This window comes from Urocitellus parryii, chromosome 1 (genome assembly GCF_045843805.1).
Source record: "Urocitellus parryii isolate mUroPar1 chromosome 1, mUroPar1.hap1, whole genome shotgun sequence".
Taxonomy (NCBI): Eukaryota; Metazoa; Chordata; class Mammalia; order Rodentia; family Sciuridae; genus Urocitellus; species Urocitellus parryii.
Window position 1 is genome coordinate 277,474,528 of NC_135531.1, and position 17,935 is coordinate 277,492,462.

The following is a 17,935-nucleotide window of genomic DNA, read 5'->3' on the forward strand; positions in this document are numbered from 1 at the left end:
AGCTGTCTTAGCCTCTGGCTGCCAACACTTTCAGGGGATGTTTGGAGGAGACTTGCTGTTTACACTGTGGCCATCTAAACGATATGCTGCTTCCCTTTCTGTCAAGAGAGTCCTGGCCTATGAATTGGAGGAGAGGCTCTGTACTTGTGTCCATTTTTGTTTATCAAGTAGTAGTGCATTAGTAGGCTCTCATTTTATTCCTGAGGGTCAAACATCCTCATCCAACTGTGCAGTGTTGCATCCATCTCGCTTCTGGAAGGTCAGTGTTGCTGCTTGGCCTCTGCTGCGATAGGATCACTGATCCAATCATCTCCTGGCCTTGGAGGATTTTGATCTCCTTCTCAATGCATCTCCCAGTGCCTCTGTGAAGAGTGTACTTTGGTGAATGTGGGCATCACCTCCTAAGAGAAATACACCCCAGCATTCCTTTCTTCCTACGCTTTTGGCTTCTCACCTCTTAACTTAGGCTTCTCTGTCTCATGGCACCTAGGCTACTAATGAGTCAGCCAAACTGTCAGAGCTCCTGAGGACACTGGATTCAGGATCTCCAGAAAGCAAACTGTCAACATGCGTAGCCCAACTAGGGTCATATTCACACCCTGCGCGTTTAGTCTAACACCTCAGAACTCATTCTCACACATTTTCCAGGTTTCTAATAATACAAACTAGAAAAATCTTACTAATTTGGTACTCCATGATTAATTTATTGCTAGCCACCTGACATTTGTCACCAAAGGTCAGAAACCTGAGTAGAAAGAGTCTTCCTTCCATCTCCTGCCAGTGTCTCCCGCTGGCAGATCCTAACAGGAAGTCAGAAAGGCAGCAGAGTACTGGGGTCATGGGGTCATGAGGTCCTGCTGTGGTGTGGATAGATGAGAATGGGGCCAGATGGACAGGTGTTATGTCCACCCCAGAAGCCCAGGCTGATTGGATTCAAGTACTAAGTTCCTGCTGCAGGCAGTGCTAGGTCCTGGGAGGCACTGGGGAACAAAACAGCCTCCACTGTCCCGAAGCACAGTCACATGGCAGAGGCGGACAAAAAACATGCTATTAAACACTTCACCTTAAAGTATCATTAGGTGTGTCAGACCAAGTGTTTTTATTTGGAATATACAAAAATCCCCCAGAAATAAAATGTAAAGGATCACTCTAATAAATACTCCCCCCACACACACACAGCAGACCCCTCACAAAAGAGGCTATTCCTATAAATGGGGAGCTGTCCTTGAGTACTACAAAGGCAAATTAAAAGCACAGTGAGGCACCAGCATGTAACTACCTACTAACAAAGACTGGTGGTGCTGAGCTTGGAGCAACCAGCCCGCTCCTGCTGGGAGAATATAAGCCAGGATACTTGGGGAAGCTACTCAGCACTGTCCACAGAAGCAAGGATGTCCCTGCCCTGGGACCCAGGGGTTCTCACTCCAGATATGTAACCAAGAGATCTAATGGCCCAGGACCACAAAAGACACTACAAGAAAAAAATTCCCAATGAATTTCTGGAGAACATAAAAACAAAACAGAGAATTGGCAAATTAATAGCTGATAAGTGGTAGAACATTTTTACTTGGATAAAATGTTCATGGAAGCCATATTCATAAAACCTTCAATCTGGAGACAACCCAACAAAATGTGGATGAAGGGGTAAGAGGATGGGTAAACCATGGCACAATCGTACAACTGGATAGTGTTCAACGATAATGAGTCTTGCAGGTAATGTTGAGCCAAAGAAGTCACACAGCAGTTCACACCATGTGACCGGTCCACACACAGGACTTGTCCAGTTCATCCAGAGGATAGCAGGCGGACCAGAGCTACGGGAGTTAATGACTGGGGAGGACCCCGTCTGGTGTACGAGGAGTGCACTCTCTGGCATGGAGCTTGCTCAGGTGTGTACATAGGACAGTTCATCTATAAACAGGATCTGTAGACTTCCCAGTACGTATGTTGCACCTTCAAAAATTAATCAAGAGCTCTACTGGCGGGACTTGGTAGTGTGCTGTCTCACAAGTAGTTCTCCACTCCCAGACCTGGATCCCTGGGCTTCTAGCTAGGAAGCACAGCAGCAGGCATCATGGGAAGATGAAGAGCTTCCCTGAAGATGACCCATCTCACAGCCTTTCTGGGATACAAGGCTGGCATGACCTATATCAAGTGGGAAGTTGATAAGCCAGGATCCAAGGTGAACAAGAAGGAGGTTGTGGAGGTTGTAATCATAGTGGAGACACCACCCAGGGTGGTTATAGGCATCGTGAGCTACGTGGAAACCCTACCAGGCCTCCAGTCCTTCAAGACCATCTTTGCTGAGCATATCAGTGATGAGTGCAAAGGTGCTTCTATAAGAACTGGCATAAATCTAAGAAGAAGGCCTTTGCCAAATACTGCAAGAAGCGGCAGGATGTAATGGGCCAGAAGCAATTGGAGAAGGACTTCAGCATGAAGAAATACTGCCAGGACATCCAGACTATCGTCTACACCCAGATGAGGCTGCTTCCCTTGCACCAGAAGAAAGCCCGCCTGATGGAGCTCCAGGTGAATGGAGGCACCGAGGCTGACAAACTGAACTGGGCCAGGAGAGGCTGGAGCAGCAGGTCCCGGTGAACCAGGTGTTTGGGCAGGATGACATGATGGATATCATCAGTGTGACCAAGGGCAAAGGCTACAAAGGAGTCACCAGTCACTGGCATACCAAGAAGCTGCCCGGCAAGACCCACCAAGGGCTGTGCAAGGTTGCCTGTATTGGAGCTTGGCATCCTGCCTATGTGGTCTTCTCTGTGACCCGGGCTACCATCACCACACTGAGATCAACAAGAAGATCTACAAGATTGGTCATGGCTACCTCATGAAGGATGACAAACTAATCAAAAATAATGCTTCAACTGATTAACCTGTCTGACAGGAGCATCAGCCCTTTGGGTGGCTTTGTCCACTATGGTGAAGTGACCAGTGACTTCGTCATGCTGAAAGGTTGGTGGGTCCAAGAAGCCAGTGCTCACCTTCCACATGTTCTTGCTGGTACAGACTGAACAGCGCTCTGGAGAAGGTTGGCCAGGGTTCACGACACCACAACCAAGTTTGGCAATGGCTGCCTCCAGACTATGGAGGAGAAGAAAGCACTCATTGGATCACTTCAGAAAGACTGGATCACCAAGGAAGAAGGTGCTTGAGTCTGGAGCATGGGCAGATGGCTGCACCCAATAAAAACTTTTCAGTGAAAAAAAAATTAAAGAAGAAACAGGATAATTTTATAAAAATATGAGAGCCAAGAAGAAATTAAGGCATGGGGAGGCTGCTGGGACTGAGACTCAGATGGAAAGGAGGTAGCCCTTAATGAGAGGGACAGCAGAGCAAAAGTCCTGGGCCGGATCAAGTTGGGTATGTCGGAGGAACCCGCACAAGAAGGAACAGAGAGAGCTGAGGCGGAGGAGGATGGCAGGGCCAGGGAAGCTCTTTGTGGGAAGCCATGAAAAGTGCAGAGAGGGGTGTGGGCAAGTCTCTCGAGGGCTTGGGCGGAGGGCGTGAGGGGAAGAGAGAGCTTTGGCGACTTAGTTGTGTGCTGAGGCCCTCTGGGAGGTGGGGAGCGGGGAGCCCATTGATGGGCAGGGGAGGAGGACATGGAGGCCCACACACTGGAGGCCAGGAACTGAGCAGTTTGTTAGGTGCCCCACTGTGGGTGAGTGTGGGTGAGGCAGTGGGCAGCGGGGCTGCAGCGAGGGTTACGGCATGAATGCCCAGGTGGGAGTTCAGGTCTCCGGACCAGAGAGGAGTGCCTGTGAAAACCCCAAAGCAGGAGCAAGGCCACACACTTTTCTGTAAGAGACTAGGGCAGCTGGGGCCTTGGATAGACAGTGCTTTAAATGAACGCACCTCTTCGCCAGTTCTGCGACCTGAGCAGAGTGCCTGCCCCGACCTCCCAGGCCTGCCACAACATGAACAAGCACGTTCACCCGAGCCCCTGGCATGGAGGCTGGGGCATATGTGCTTCTAAGGTCCTTGGGTGATTCTTCTGCACCAGGAAGTATGGAAACCTCTCACTTCCAGTGGCTGAGAAATATGTGTGGGAGGTGTGTATCCTTGTTTCCTCACTTGGGTGAGAGAGAGAGAGAGAGAGAGTGTGTGTGTGTGTGTGTGTGTGTGTGTGTGTGAGAGAGAGAGAGAGAGAGAGAGAGAGAGAGAGAGAGAGAGAGAGAGAGATGGGGGGGGGGAGAGGGAGAGAGCAATTTCCTCCTTCCCTCTCCAAGGGTGGGGCTGCTCCTGGGTTTGGGAGACCAGGTCTGTTCTGTGAGCTTTCGCTGTGTGTGTGTGTGTGTGTGTGTGAGAGAGTGTGTGTGGGGGGCGGGCACGGTGTCCCAGGAGGACAGAGTTTGCATTGATGAAAACCCTTCCCAGCCCTTTGATGCCTCTTTCCCGTTGCTAAAGTGCAGCGGCTCAGTCCTCTCGCCCGGCACGCACTACGCTCACTCTCCACCAGGATGGCATCCTTCCTGGCCCTGCGCGTGGCTCTTCTGCTCATCTCTGGGGTCCTGGCCCCTGCGGTGCTCACAGGTAAGGGGTGTAGGCCTTTGGTTCAGCTGCCATCAGCCTCCAGGGGTCAAGAACCCCCTTGGGGCCAGATTCTTCAGTGTCCCCTGGGTTGAGGGCATTTGGGTGACTGTTGGAAGCTGTCCAGAGTCCAGCTAGGAGCATCTGCACAGGATAGGTGTCTCAACCACAAGAACAATGACTGAGGTAAGAGGGTAACCTGCGGAGCAGGATCAGGACATGTATCTGTACGGGGACATGAGGGTTACTCCAGCACTCAAACATCTGAAGGTTTTCAGGTATGGGAGGCAGGAGAGGGCACCGGGCACAGAGCAAGTGGCTGAGGGGTCACAGACCCAGTCACCAAGCCGAAGTCCACAAAGTCCTGTTAGTTACCTTTCAAGACCCACAAACCCTTCCCTGCTGGTCTTCTGCAGTGCTCAGAGAGTGAAGGTCCAGGTCATGTCTCCATCTTGGGAAAATTTTCAGAGAGGGCAAAAGACCTGAGATCTCACTGAGGATGCTGGACTTAGGCTCTGAACTGAGGCCAAAATGACCCCATCTGGGGCAAGCAAGAAAAAAGCCCCAGCCGACTCTCTGGGGCCTGCACTGGGAGGGGCTGGTCCAGGCTGGCTTCAGAGTTTGAGGAAAAAGGTGCAGATGGGCAGAGGCTGGCTTTGCTCTGGGAAGAAATATTCTCCCTCCACTGCTAAAGGGCACCTGCCTCTATACCCAGAGTGTCTCAAGGCCCTGAAGCCTGGGCTTTGGAGATGTCGTGGATCTTTGAGGGAGGAAAGTGACCTCCCTTGTGAAAGCGTGGCCTGGGGAGAGCTGATGTGACCCCCACCCCACCCTGGGAAGCCTGCACGATGGTGGCCTGCTGGCATCACCTCTGGCTCTGTCCCTACCCTCTCCACACATGCCCTCTCCTTGTCCACAGGGGGCGAGACAACCACCACTCGCCTCCCTCAGGGACCAGGGAGCTTCACAGTCAGACACAGGAGCTCTCAGGATGGACCTAGCGTCCTGTCGACACTCAGCAGATGCTGAGGGAATGTACCTCCAACCTCTAGGCCCTCCTTGGAACCCTGGGTCTCGGCCAGAGCGACTTTCTTCACAGGCTGGGCAGTGCCCTGCCAACTGGTGGTAGGAGAGATGCCTACTGAGCGAGCCCATGTGATGGTCTTGGAATTGGGGGAAGTAACCTTAAGTGTAGGAGTGTCTCCTACTGCTTGGACCTTAGCGTTGAGATCCCTGCAGCCCCCACCCTAGGGAAACTACTGAGCCCACCTCCCTGTGGCCTGGGGCTGCTGGCTCTCCCAGTCCAGGCCTCCTCCAGTCTAGGTCAGACTGTGCACACACAGGGGTTGGTGGGCTTTGGGCACAGCCAGGACCTGACCTGGCCTCACTTCCCTCTTCCTTTTATATGTGCTACCAACAGGCAGGCCCCACGGGCAAGGGGCCAGAGCATACCAAACTGCCCAGGGTTTGGGGTTCTGGCTATTCTTCTGACCCTTCTGGGAAGGAGGGTGTTTGGAGGCTCTGGGATCTGGCTCTGGGCTAGATAGAAACTGAGCAGATGTGTTCAAGGCCCAGCAGGCCCCCTGACTTTCCTGGGCTGGGGTCCCGTGGCAAGAAGGAGGGGAAAGAGCGCTAGTCTGCTGTCCTCTCTGCCAGGAGCCAGTGGCTGCAGCCACTGGGGTGGGGGAGTGAGCCAGGTTGAGCCGGCAGGAGGCCAGGCCAGGGATGAAAAGGCCCTTCATGGCCCCGCACAAAGGACGCCTGTGAACATAGTGCCTGGCCTCGGGGCCCTGTGGTCAGACAGAGTGTTAAACAAACTTATTTACTGAAAGGCAGGGTAACTGGGGGAGCCTGAGGTGCCCAGGCCTGTGGCAGCACCATCAGGCCCCCACCGTCCCTGTTGGCTTCGGCCCAGCATGGAGGCCCAGGCCATCACTCACTCCGTCCTTGAAGTTCTGGGTCCCACCACTGCTAAGGCGACAGTCCTTCGCATATCCCCTTCCCCACCCTCACACGCTGTCACTTAGCCTGCTGGGCAGTCCTCTGAACTGGGGGACTGCAGGCTGTGCTCTGTGCTCCTGTTGGTCCCTGTGGCTCTTCTTTGCCCATCTTCACCCTCTCTGACAGGGCATCCTAGGGGCAAACTGGCTGACAGCTTCCCAGCACCAAGTTGGGGGAGGACAGGCAATTGCCTGTAACAGAGCAATGCAGGTGGAGATGGGCACACGGGGCTCCCACAGCCGCACTTCCTTTGCTGGTGGGTTGGGGTGAGTTTAGCCTCTGGCCCAGGCCAGCAGGCACCACCCAGGTCGGCTGGGCCTGGTACCCAGAAGCCTTTGGGCGGCCTCTCTGGTCAGATGCCCAGCATCAGAGGTGAGCCTTGGCCGCAGTGGTGGGACAGGGAGGTGCCTGCCTGCCAGTCTGTCTTGGGCATGTGGTGAACAAGCAGGGGGCCAGCGGTTTGTCCATTTCTCAGGACAGACAGGCAGTCTGTGAACCCCAGACCTCAGGGCTTGCCAAGCAATGGGCACACTCTGGCCTTTTCTTGCCTAGCCCCTGGAGCCTGGGGCCCTCATGCCTAGGGTCTGAGACCTTTCATGGGAGCTTTGAGGCTACAGACCCTGCCCTTCCTGGCTGCAACATGGGAAGCCTAGCTGGGTCACCTCCCCCTCCTCAAAGGATGATCTTCAAGGTTGGGCCAGAGTGGCAGCCAGACACCAGTGTGGCAGTTCAGCCCTGGGTCTTCTGGGAGGTAGACCACCAAGTGGGTGCTGCCAGGCTCCAGGGGCCTCCTTGTCAGGGAATTTTTTTGTTTGTTTGTTTTATACTGGGGAATGAACCCACGGTTGCTTAACCACTGAGCCACATTCACAGCCCTATTTATTTATTTACTGGGTACTGGAAATTGAACTCAGGGGCACTTGACCACTGAGCCACATCCCCAGCCCTATTTTGTATTTTATTTAGAGACAGGGTCTCACTGAGTTGCTCAAGGCCTTGCTTTTTGCTGAGGTTGACTTTGAACTTGCGATCTTCCTATCTCAGCCTCCCAAGTCGCTGAGATTACAGGCATATGCCACCACGCCCAGCACAGCCATTTTTATTTTTAATTTTTTTTTTTAGAGAGAGAGAATTTTAATATTTATTTTTTAGTTTTTGGCGGACACAACATCTTTGTTTGTATGTGGTGCTGAGGATCGAACCCGGGCCGCACGCATGCCAGTGGAGCGTGCTACCGCTTGAGCCACATCCCCAACCCCAGCCATTTTTATATTTATTTTTTTTTAATTTTTTTTTATATTTATTTTTTAGTTATAGGTGGACACAATGTCTTTATTTTACTTTATGTGGTGCTGAGGATGGAACTCAGGGCCTCACACATGCTAGGCGAGCACTCTACCTCTGAGCCACAACCCTAGCCCCCATTTTTATTTTTAAAAAAATATTTTTAGTTGTAGAGGAACACGATATCTTTTATTTATTTATTTATTTATTTATTTATTTATTATGTGGTGCTGAGAATTGAACCCATTGCTTCACACATGCTAGGGAAGCACTCTACCACTGAGCCACAACCCCAGGCCTTTATTTATTTATTTATTTTTTTGAGAAAAAGTCTCACTAAATTGCTTAGGACCTTGCTAAATTTCTGAGTCTGGCCTTGAATTCGTGATCCTCCTGCCTCAGCCTCCTGAGCCACTGAGATTGCCAACATGAGCCACCACACCTGACTGCCATTGATCTTTTCTGAAAAGGGTTCTGATTTGATGAAGCCCTAAGGAAGGTGACAGTGGTCCCTGCCAGCAAGCTGAGCCTCACAACTGACCCAGACCTGGCTTTTTGAGGAGGTGGCAAGGACAGAGTCTGGGGAGCCAGGTTACATTTTATGGTGAAAAGATTTTAAGTTCACAGAAAAGTTGCAAAAAAAAATAATCCAGTGAACTCCAGTAGATGCTTCACCTAAATCTACCAAATACCAACATTCTGCTGCCTCGCCCCTGCTTCCTGGATGTCGAATGGTTTGAAAGGAAGTTGCTGAAGATGATGCCTCTTTGCTCCCAAATGTTTCCTAAGAACGTGCACCTTGTCTTACACCAGCAGAGTCCGCAATTAAAACCAGAGGGACACTGACAGAGCCTGAGCTACAGCCCGATTCAGATTCCACACACAGATTCCAAATATCTTCTACCTCAGGCCTGCCCCCCCTGCCCCCCCCCCCCAATCAGGAACACACCTTTGTTTACCTGTCTCCTCTCTAATCTGTGACAAGTCCTCCACCTTCCTTTGCCTTTCCTGACCCTGACATTTTTGAAGGGCCCAGTTATTTTAAGACTGACCCTAAGTGTGGGTTTGGCTGACATTTCCTCTTGGTTTGTCCCAGATGGGCAGGAAGCTCCAGAGGTCCCTGTGTCTTCTCTGAGCACCCTCTCCTGGAGTTGGTGCGCTCACCCCAGTGAGGCCTTCAGGGGCTGGGGAGTGCCCAGGGATAGAGCTCCTGGGCATGAAAGGGCCCAGGAACCTACAGGCTGCTGTCAGGGCTGTTAAAAGAACTGCAGCTTCCGGCAGCCTCACAGGAAGTGTGGCCTTCAGCACACTGTCCAGGGCTGCAGACCATTTACCACGTGACCCCACAGCTCAACCTGAGCCTTGGCTTTCTTGCTCCTGAAAAGGAATAAGAATGGTCCCCATGCCACAAACAGTTGCAGTCAATGCGATGGCGTGTAGTGACACAACATCCAATAAGCTCACTCTAGGGATCTGCTTGGGGGTTGTCTCTGGGTCACAGTTCCGTCCCAGTTATCAGGAGGGCATGGCAGCCCTGACTCTGCTGAAGCCTTGCTGTGGGATGAAGGCTGGGAGGAGAGGCCTGGAGCCCGCCTGCCATCCTGGCCTTAAACTGAACTGGGTTCCGGAGGCCTCCCTCCTGGGCAAGGTGGGTGGGCCCTTGGTGTGTGTTGCTCTGGAGCTCCACCGGGGTCCTGAGGGTTGGGTGGTGAGGCTGGTTGGGGCCCAAGGAGAAGATCATTACCAGGCCTCTCATCCTGTGTCCCTATGGGATTAAGGCTGTCTCCCTCCTGCTCTCTGGGGTCCCTGCATTCCCCCAACCCTGCTGACTCCAACCTCATAAGCAGAGAAGGGCTCTTGCAGAAAGCTGCCCAGGGACTGATGTGCAGGAGCCTGGCTTGATGGTGGGCCTCCCTTGCTGGCCGCCCCTCCCCTCTTCCACCTCCGTGTTCAGGAGACAGCAGTCTTGGTTGTGGAGGGTAGCCCTCTGCCTTGTGGTGGCGGGACTGCCCCAGTCAGGCTCAGGAGGAGCAGGGTCACCTGTATCAGGCAGGGTCTGGATGGGCCTCTCCTTGTGGCAGTGGAACCCTTGAGGGTCTCGGGGTATGTAGGGACCCTGGTTCCCAGTCTTTTCCTCAGGTGAAGGAGGTCTTGGGGTTTGGGTCCATGAACCCCACCTCCACTGCCCCGAAGTTACCCTGCTTCCTGCCAGCCCCAGGCTCAGTCTCTTTCTGAGGGCCCATAGGTCTCCCCACCCCACCCCCATCAACCTGTCCTCACATTCTGGAGGCAGCCTGGTTCCCGGCCCCTGGCAGGCATCTGGACCAATGTACCCTGGCCTCCCAGTCTTGGGGGTGAGTTTTGCAGTTTGCTTGCCTGTGAAATGGGAAGGCCAGTGTAGTGTTGAACTCAGGGCTTTACACACGGCACCTTGAGTTGACCGACCAGGGAGGGGAACTCCAAAGCGCAGTGGGCCCAGCCACCTGGCTCCACCGCCTGTCTTTGACCTTGCAGCCGAGGGTCCGCAGGAGCCTGATCCCACACTGTGGAACGAACCCGCCGAGCTGCCGTCGGGAGAAGGCCCCATTGAGAGTACCAGCCCCGGCCAGGAGCCTGCAGCCACCGCTGCACCGCCTCCCACCTCTGTGCCCGGCCCAGAGGACAGCACGGCGCGGGAGCGGCTGGACCACGGCGGCGGTACAAGCTTGGGGAAGAGGGCGGGGAGGGGAAGGGGAGCGGAGGGAAGGGCGGCCGCGGCTGGGGCCAGGGACTGATGCCGTCTCCGTCCTCCGCAGGCTCGCTGGGGCCCGGTGCCATCGCAGCCATCGTGATCGCCGCCTTGCTGGCCACCTGCGTGGTGCTGGCGCTAGTGGTCGTCGCGCTGAGAAAGTTTTCCACCTCCTGAAGCAAATAAATGAGCCGCGACCGCTTGCGGGGCGACTCGGCTGCACTCCCCATGCGCCCTGTGTCTGCGCGTGCGCCCGCGCGTGAGTGTGAGCGCGTGGAGGTGTGCCAGAGTGCGCGCGAGAGCCGGGGAGAGCACGCAGGTCCGCGCCGCGTGTGCTGCGCCGTGGGTGGAGGGCTGGAGGTGTGCAACACGTGCGCGGGTGGCCACGTGCGCCAGTGCATGCGCGCGCGTGCGCGGCGATTCCGAGCCCGCGTGCATGTGACGTGCGGGAGAGCGCGTGCAGAACAGGGAGCTGTGTGCGGGTGGTGGGTGCTGGAATGCAAGCGCGCTTAGCAAGCTAAGGAGCCGGGGAGCTCTCCTGCTCTTGGGCCCTGGACCCAGCTCCGGTCTCCGTAGCACCTGGGGCAGATCCCCACATCCGCCCCCTTGCTGGGCCCGGAGAGACCTAGGCGAAGGGAAGCTGGAGGCCGACAGGTAGAACTGGCTACAGAGCTTGTCCAGCCCAGCCCTGCTTCTAGAGATCCTGGGGATGGTGGAGGGCTTTCAGGCTCCCAAAGGCCAGGTTGTTTGGGGTGATGATGCCATCATTTGACTTAGGTACAGACATGAGGGATCTCATCTCTACTCACAGCCCCAGGCCCTCAGGGTGCTGGGAATCCCCCTCCTCCAGGTAGCCCCAGGAGTAGGATGGGTCCAGGAGTGAAGCTGGGTGCTATCACCCCTGTTGCCACTCCCTAGCCTCATCCCCAGGCCTGGGTGAGGTTTTACTGCATTTAACAGGGACTTGAAGAGTCCCTTGGGCTGGCCTTTCCAAGCTCAGCTGTCCTTGTGGGAACCTCAGAGTGTGGATAAGGCTGTCTGTCCAACCAATCGCCTTTCCCCCCAACTCCTGGAACTTTGTCCTTTGTCTTGCCTTCTGTCTTCCACTCTTAACAGGAAACAGCTTTGATCATTTGGAGAGGTTTCACAGTGGCCTGCTCTGGGCACACAGGTCTGAAGCACAGCTCTAGCCCACCCTGGGGCTGTGGGAGCTGGGCATGGAAGTGGCAGGTAGAAGCCATCCCTTGGTGGTGGTTTATGCAGCTGGAGGAGGCTGTCTCCCCTACCCCCCTGACCCCCCTTTTGAAAACCATTTTCTCTCAAAACTGTTTGGCCTCTTTGGCTTCCCTGAGCCCCCAAGGGCACCTTTTCCTGCCAAGACCCGTTTCTCCTGGGTACTCTGGAGCCAGAGCTGCACCATCACCACACTCACACACTTGGGGCAGACCCCATAGAAGCCTGTGGAACAACTTCCACTCCTGGCAGTCTCCCCAGAGCACATCATGTGCTAATAGAGTCTACTTATAAATTTTCATGAAACTGTTGAAATTATTTCATTCCACATGACCTTGAACAGCCAAAATCCTCAATGGAGAAGATAATCCAACTCAATATGCTGTTCCTAGATTCAGAAAGCCTGGGTGATCACCCACTCCAGGCCCTAGCTTGTCCCCTCCCCCACCCCGGGGCTCAGAAAGAGGCCCCCTCCCTTGCCCACTCCTGGGGGACCCTGGTGCAGGTGCTCCCAGTGGGGGTGCATCAAGAGGCCCCAAGAGCTAGATCTCTTTACTGTGCCCAAGGCCCTCTGCCCCGCAGCTGGCCCACATTGCTGCAGGTGACACATGCTCCCAGGGATGCTCAAAGGGTCTGAGGTCTCAGAAAGGCCAAAGACCCCCACTGTGGCCTGTGGGAAGATGCTAGGAAGTCCCACTGGCTCTAACTCCAAGGCCTGTTCTAGTGTTCTTCGTCCTGGCAGAGTGTTCCTGGTCCCAGCATACACCCTGGACACTCAGGGGACAGAATCAGGGGTGGGGATGACGTAGCTCTGCTGGCCAGCCAGGCCAGGGGCGAGGTTGCAGCCCCTGGTAACTGGCTGCGACTGAAGGCTTGAAGAAGTGTCTAAAACCAGTGTTTGGGTCAGGTGGGGAGTTCCCCCCAACTGGGGACCACCTCACTCCCCTTGTGATCTTGCAAAGCTCTTCTCAATTCCATGCAGTAAAGATGTCCCCCACAGCTGCTTCCCTCCTTCCACAAGTGGAGGCTCAAATCCCCATCCATTTGGAGACCTGACCCTGGCTGCTCTCCCCTGCCCTGGAAGCCTCCTCAGGGACTTGAAGACTTGATCCTTTGGAACATGCCTCCCCCTGCTGGCCTTGAAAGGTGCTCCCATCAACCGGGCCAGAACCAAACGCCTCCTTCCTGTGTGCACCCGGATAATAAAGGATAGACCTTCGCCTCTTATATTTTATACATGATGCTTCTTTTAATGCAGCCAAAAAAATGATATTTGCTTTTCTCAGAACCATAACCATACACGATGCAGTGACCAATTCATTCCATAAAACACCTAGGCTCCTTAAGAGGCCAGAAGACACAAGTTACATCCAGCCCATCAAGGAGCCAGAGGCGACATGGGCCCCCAGCCAAGCTTGGGCAGGCCTGCCACGGAGCAGGGCCTGGCCATGCAGCCGGGAGCGGCAGAGGCAGGGGAAGGAGGACAGAGGCGGCTGGTCTCAGTCCCGTGAGTCAGAGACTAAGGGCCGCTCATCAAGCTCCATCAGGCAAAGGCAGCCCCTGGGTGTGCCTGGTAGATTCTAACAGCTTTCAAGGTAGGGAAGGGCACGTGCAGTGCAGGGGACCCTGACAGTTGTCACCCTCTGCCTGGCCTGCCAGGGACACTAGTGATCCCTGGGCATGCCTGTCCCCAACCCCGCTAAGAGGTAAGAGAGGGAGGTGGTGTATGTACTGCTCACAACGTGACTCCTTCACCAAGACCCAGGGGAGGCAGCTGCTGCTAGTCTGTGAGTGAACGAGGACAGGGACACTGGCGCACTCACCGCATGGGCAGGGACCAGCGTGCGCACCTCCTGTCGCACCCCTGGGGAGGTGCCAGTCTGTCCTTTCCCAGGCCTCCTTGTCTGCAGGGTCCCAGCCAGGCCTGCTCCCCCGCCCTCCTTGTGCAGGTTAGCGCCTGGGCAGGGGTCATTGCCGATTCCGGCTGCCCAGCTTCCTGCGGTCCTTGTTCTGGCTGCGCTGGGGGTCATCCATCTTGTGGACACGGATACATTCCTTGAGGTTCTGGGAGCGGATCTTGGGGTTCAGAATCTCCTCAGTCATGGAGCTGGGGAACCAGCCTCTCTCCTGGTCATGCAGGCGCTCCCCAAAGATCCACCCTGAGGAGGAGGGGCAGCAGGGTCAGGCACTCCACAGGGGCAGGGGCAGGAGCCGGGGCCTGGGTGGAGCTCCCCCAGCTAAGGCTCCTGTCTGTGTGGGGAGCAAAGCTGAGGGACTGAGTCCAGCTGGCCTTTCCCAGAGGGCAGCAGCTTGGCACACCCTGCTCAGGCCAGGTTCATCCCCATGAGCTGGGAAGGCAGGTGGCAAATGCAGAGGACCAGGCTGCAGGCTCTGACACCAGCTCCACACTGACGCGGGAGCCCATTCTGGACCCCTCCGTGCGCCCACATTAGGCCAGGAGCCCCCAGAGTGAGAGGCATCCAAGGGGCCCACTGGAGTCCATGCCCCAAGCCTGGACCCGGAGGTCACCTTCTTATTGGTCAGTTTCTCTCAGAGCCTCAGCCTCCCAAAGGCCACTATAGCCAGCTGAGAGTGGCCTCTGAGCTGGTAACACTCGAGTCACAGTGCTCTGGCCCTCTCCCCCACTGCTGGCTAGGCCCCCTTCTCCCCACCCCCAACCTGGGCCTGGGGGCATATTCCCACCAGCTCTGGGGGGCCTGGGGCATGCTCTCTGCAGGTCACCTTTGGGCAGGTGTGTATTCAGTTGAAGAAGGAATCTGGAATGGGGCCCAGAGGGGGCCTGAGTGGAGGAGGCCTCCCGGGATGGGCTGGTCGCCTGGCCTGGGCAGAGAAACAGGGAAAGGGGAGCCAGGCACAGTGGCGACGCCTGTGATCCCAGCGACTGAGAGCCTGAGCCAGGAGGAATGCAAGTTCAAAGCCAGCCTCTGCAACTTAGGGAGATTCTCAGCGCCTTAGAGAGACCCTGTCTCAAAATAAAAGTTTTAAAAGGGCTGGGGATGTGGCTCAGTACTGTAAATAATTAAATTAATTCAATAAAATTAAATTCTGCAGGGTCTGGGAAGGAACTTCATTTGGTGTTGATGTCACCTGTGTGTGTGTGTGTGTGTGTGTGTGTGTGTGTGTGTGGGTCCTGGTCCCCAGGGAGCCCCGAGGCTAGTGGTCACAGGCTTCCCTGGAGGCCTGGCTTGGGGCATGGCGTTCTGCTCACCTCCCTTCCACTGTGATGGGAGGATTGAAGCCAGACTCCGAGGGCAGGGGGCCGCAGAATGCCTGCGGGCTGGGCTTGCTGGGAGGGGCGAAGTGGGACCTCACTTTGGGGAGGAAAGTAGACACTGAAAAAACCCCTTGGGCTGGGAGAGGAGCAGGGCTGGGGTCCCCGGGCCTCACCATCTTCCGTCTTCTCCAGGATGTTCAGGATGTCAGCCAGTTCCAGTGTCAGCTCATCAGGCTGCTGGGCCACATACGGGTGCACGCACTGGACCTGTGGGCAGTCTGATGGGAGGAGAGGGGGGATGGTGTGTCCCCATCTCGGCCCCACACCTGCACCCCGGCAAGCAGTGGCTGGCAGGGACAGCCCTGCAGCCGGTGGGTGGCTGAGCCCCACCTGATACAGGACTTGAACTCCCCAGCCACGGACAGGGCTCACCTGAGGGGGAGGGGGGCTTGCTTCCAAGGGCAACACCCCCGACTAGCCAGGAGTTCTGTGCGAGAACACCGGAGGAAGGGACCCTCCGAATGTGAGGCGGTGCTCAGCTGAAGCTTCAGAAGGCACCCCAGGGTGTGGCTCAGGACAAGAGGTCACAGCCAGGAGCCGTGGCTAGTCTGTGAGGCGCTGGGCTCGTGCACCTTTGGGTCTTAGATGCTTTCCAAATAACCGGCAACCCCCAAAGAGCCTTGGAGTTGGGGCCCAGGTGTCCCCGTGGTTCCTGTCACCTATGACCCCGTGACTGCTATCTTTATGTTGACCGTCCAGCACTGGCGAAGCTGGGGTCGGCATCCTGGGTGGTGCTAAGCTCCTGCCCTGTGCGAGGCCTGAAGCTGCGGCCCAGGGAGCAAGTACAAAGCCCCCGCAGTGGCCCCTTGCCAGGCCGGCACTCACCCAGAAGCCGGGAAGTGAAGGAAACAAACTTGGTCCTCCTGTTGGGGGCCAGCGAGGTCATCCACCGCTTCATCTCACTCCTGGCACAGGGAAGAGGATGGTGCCCCAACCGCAGAGCAGAGCAGAGCAGACCCACCCAGCGTGCGGCCCCGGCCTTCCCAGCAGGCCAATGCCCTGCGACAGGAGGAGCTCCCAGGAGACCCTCCTCACGGGGTGCATTTAAAAAGCCAGGCAGAACGGGGGAGTCACTCCTAGAGTGCATCTGAGGTGCTCAGGGAAGCCGTGGTTTGTTAGCGGCAGCAGGGTGGGGAGGGTTAATGTGACCCCCAGCCCTGGGGACCCTGGTGGGAGTGGCTGCAGAGGGAGCAGGCTGGCCGGGTGGCCAGGAAGGAGCGCTGGGCCCACGGCTCAGGGAGCGTCCCTCCCACGTTGGTCTCGCGGGTCCTGTGAGAGCTCTGGGCTGCAAGGCAGCTGTGCAGGCACTCAGAGGGGAGAGGTGAGGGGCGAGGGAGGAGGAGGGTGGGCCCCTGGTCAGCCACCCAGTTCTCAGGCTGGCCTGAGAGTGAAGCCCCGAGGGAGCGCACCTGCACACTGAGCTGCCCCGCACTGGCCCACACCCGAAGCTGTGGCCCTGGGGCAGAACCCCCAGAGGGCTGGCCTCCCACAGGTGTGGAGTCTGCTTCCACCTGGGAGCAGGCCTGTGGCAGAGGAGGCCAGGCCTCCTAGCAGGGTGGCTGGGAGGGGCCGCAGGGGTGTCACAGGGTGGGGCCTGCGCAGGGCACTCACTGAGAAGATGCCTTCAGCATGTAGGTGGCCTCGCGGTCATCTGCGTTCTCCAGCAGTCGCAGGATGAACACATTGGCCAGCGTCTGGCCCTGGTCCTCCAGCTCCTCCACGCGCAGCAGGCCGCGGGAGGCCGAGTCGAATACCTGGTACTTGTCTCTGGAGACCAAGGCAGCAGGTGGGCGTGTCAGTCCGGCAGGACAGGCAGCACAGCCCAGCCCAGCCTCCTCAGCCCCCTGCCAGCCCTTGCACGCCTGTCCCCCAGGAGCCTCCTGGCCAGGGTGTGGGGCGGGCAGTGGCTGAGCGCTCCCGGGTGCCAGACACTCACGGAAGCAGAACCCACCTCACGGCAGGGGAAACCGAGGCTCCTGGACAACAGCAGGGGACCTCCAAACCTGATCCCAAGCCCAAGCTCTGTCCTCCACCTGCCCAGCTCCTGCGGCCATGGTCAGACCTGGGCTCATGCCATCCCATCGGCTCACCCAGGAATCTGGCGGCAGATCACCAGCAGGTCATTGAAGAGGAAGAGGTAAATCTCTCGGAAGAGCTTCTTGGTCCGCAGGGTGCGGGAGGTCTTGGGGCCTGACATCTGCTGCAGCTCGCCCTGCTTCAGCAGCCAGCGGGAGTGCGAGATGATGGGCACCGACTAGGAGGGGCAGCAGGGTCAGGGCCTGGACCCTCCTGCCCACCCCAGCCCCCAGCAAACTGACCGAGTGACACTGGTGTGATGGTGGAGGGCGGCTGGGCCTGGCCAGGCACAGGGAAACAGCAGCGGTGTGAGTGTGTGTGAATGCGCGCCCCTTGTGCAAGTGTGCTTCACCTGTGTGTGTGTGTGCTTCAACCCGTGTGTGGCTTCTGTGTGTGCACGTGTGTTCTGTGCCGTGTACGTACCCACACATGGGCTTTAGGGCATGTGTTTGTGCCTGTGTTGATGTGTGTGCGTGTGTTTCTTAAATGTGTGTGTACTACTGTGTGTGTATCACACATGCATTTGCACTGCCATCTGTATACTGCATGTGTGAGCATGTGTGTGTTGCCATGTGTATACTGTGTGTGAGCATGTGTATGCTGCCATGTGTATACTGTGTGTGAACAAGTGTGTGCACCCTGTGTGTGATCAGCATCTCACTAGGCTCAGCCTGTTTGGTGCAGAGTCGGGGTGGCCATGTTCACAGGAAGAGCAAAGAGAGCTACCAAAGAGCAGGAGCCCGGCCTGCAGGGGCTGGTGCTGGCCCTGGCTGTGC

At 56.4% G+C, this 17,935-nt stretch overlaps 2 protein-coding genes and 1 pseudogene across 2 annotated transcripts in view; 2 read left to right on the forward strand and 1 right to left on the reverse strand.

The window, feature by feature from the left end:
* Positions 1-1,663: 1,663 nt before the first annotated feature.
* Positions 1,664-3,167, forward strand: LOC113199700 (large ribosomal subunit protein uL3 pseudogene; annotated as a pseudogene).
* A 1,305-nt stretch (positions 3,168-4,472) lies between these two features.
* On the forward strand, positions 4,473-10,732 carry Snorc (secondary ossification center associated regulator of chondrocyte maturation). The gene is made up of 3 exons (XM_026412732.1): positions 4,473-4,545; positions 10,342-10,524; positions 10,623-10,732. Exons 1-3 carry the CDS (start codon positions 4,473-4,475, stop codon positions 10,730-10,732), a joined length of 366 nt encoding a protein of 121 aa, XP_026268517.1.
* A 2,334-nt stretch (positions 10,733-13,066) lies between these two features.
* Ngef (neuronal guanine nucleotide exchange factor) overlaps positions 13,067-17,935 on the reverse strand; it is a 33,326-nt gene continuing 28,457 nt past the window's right edge. Inside the window, exons 9-13 of the mRNA XM_026412761.2 lie at positions 17,174-17,337; positions 16,695-16,850; positions 15,909-15,988; positions 15,197-15,301; positions 13,067-13,947 (exon numbers count right to left, since the gene is read on the reverse strand). Coding sequence (XP_026268546.1) covers positions 13,757-13,947; positions 15,197-15,301; positions 15,909-15,988; positions 16,695-16,850; positions 17,174-17,337 — 696 coding nt within the window. The 3' untranslated portion in view covers positions 13,067-13,756. The remainder of the gene's footprint in view (positions 13,948-15,196; positions 15,302-15,908; positions 15,989-16,694; positions 16,851-17,173; positions 17,338-17,935) is intronic.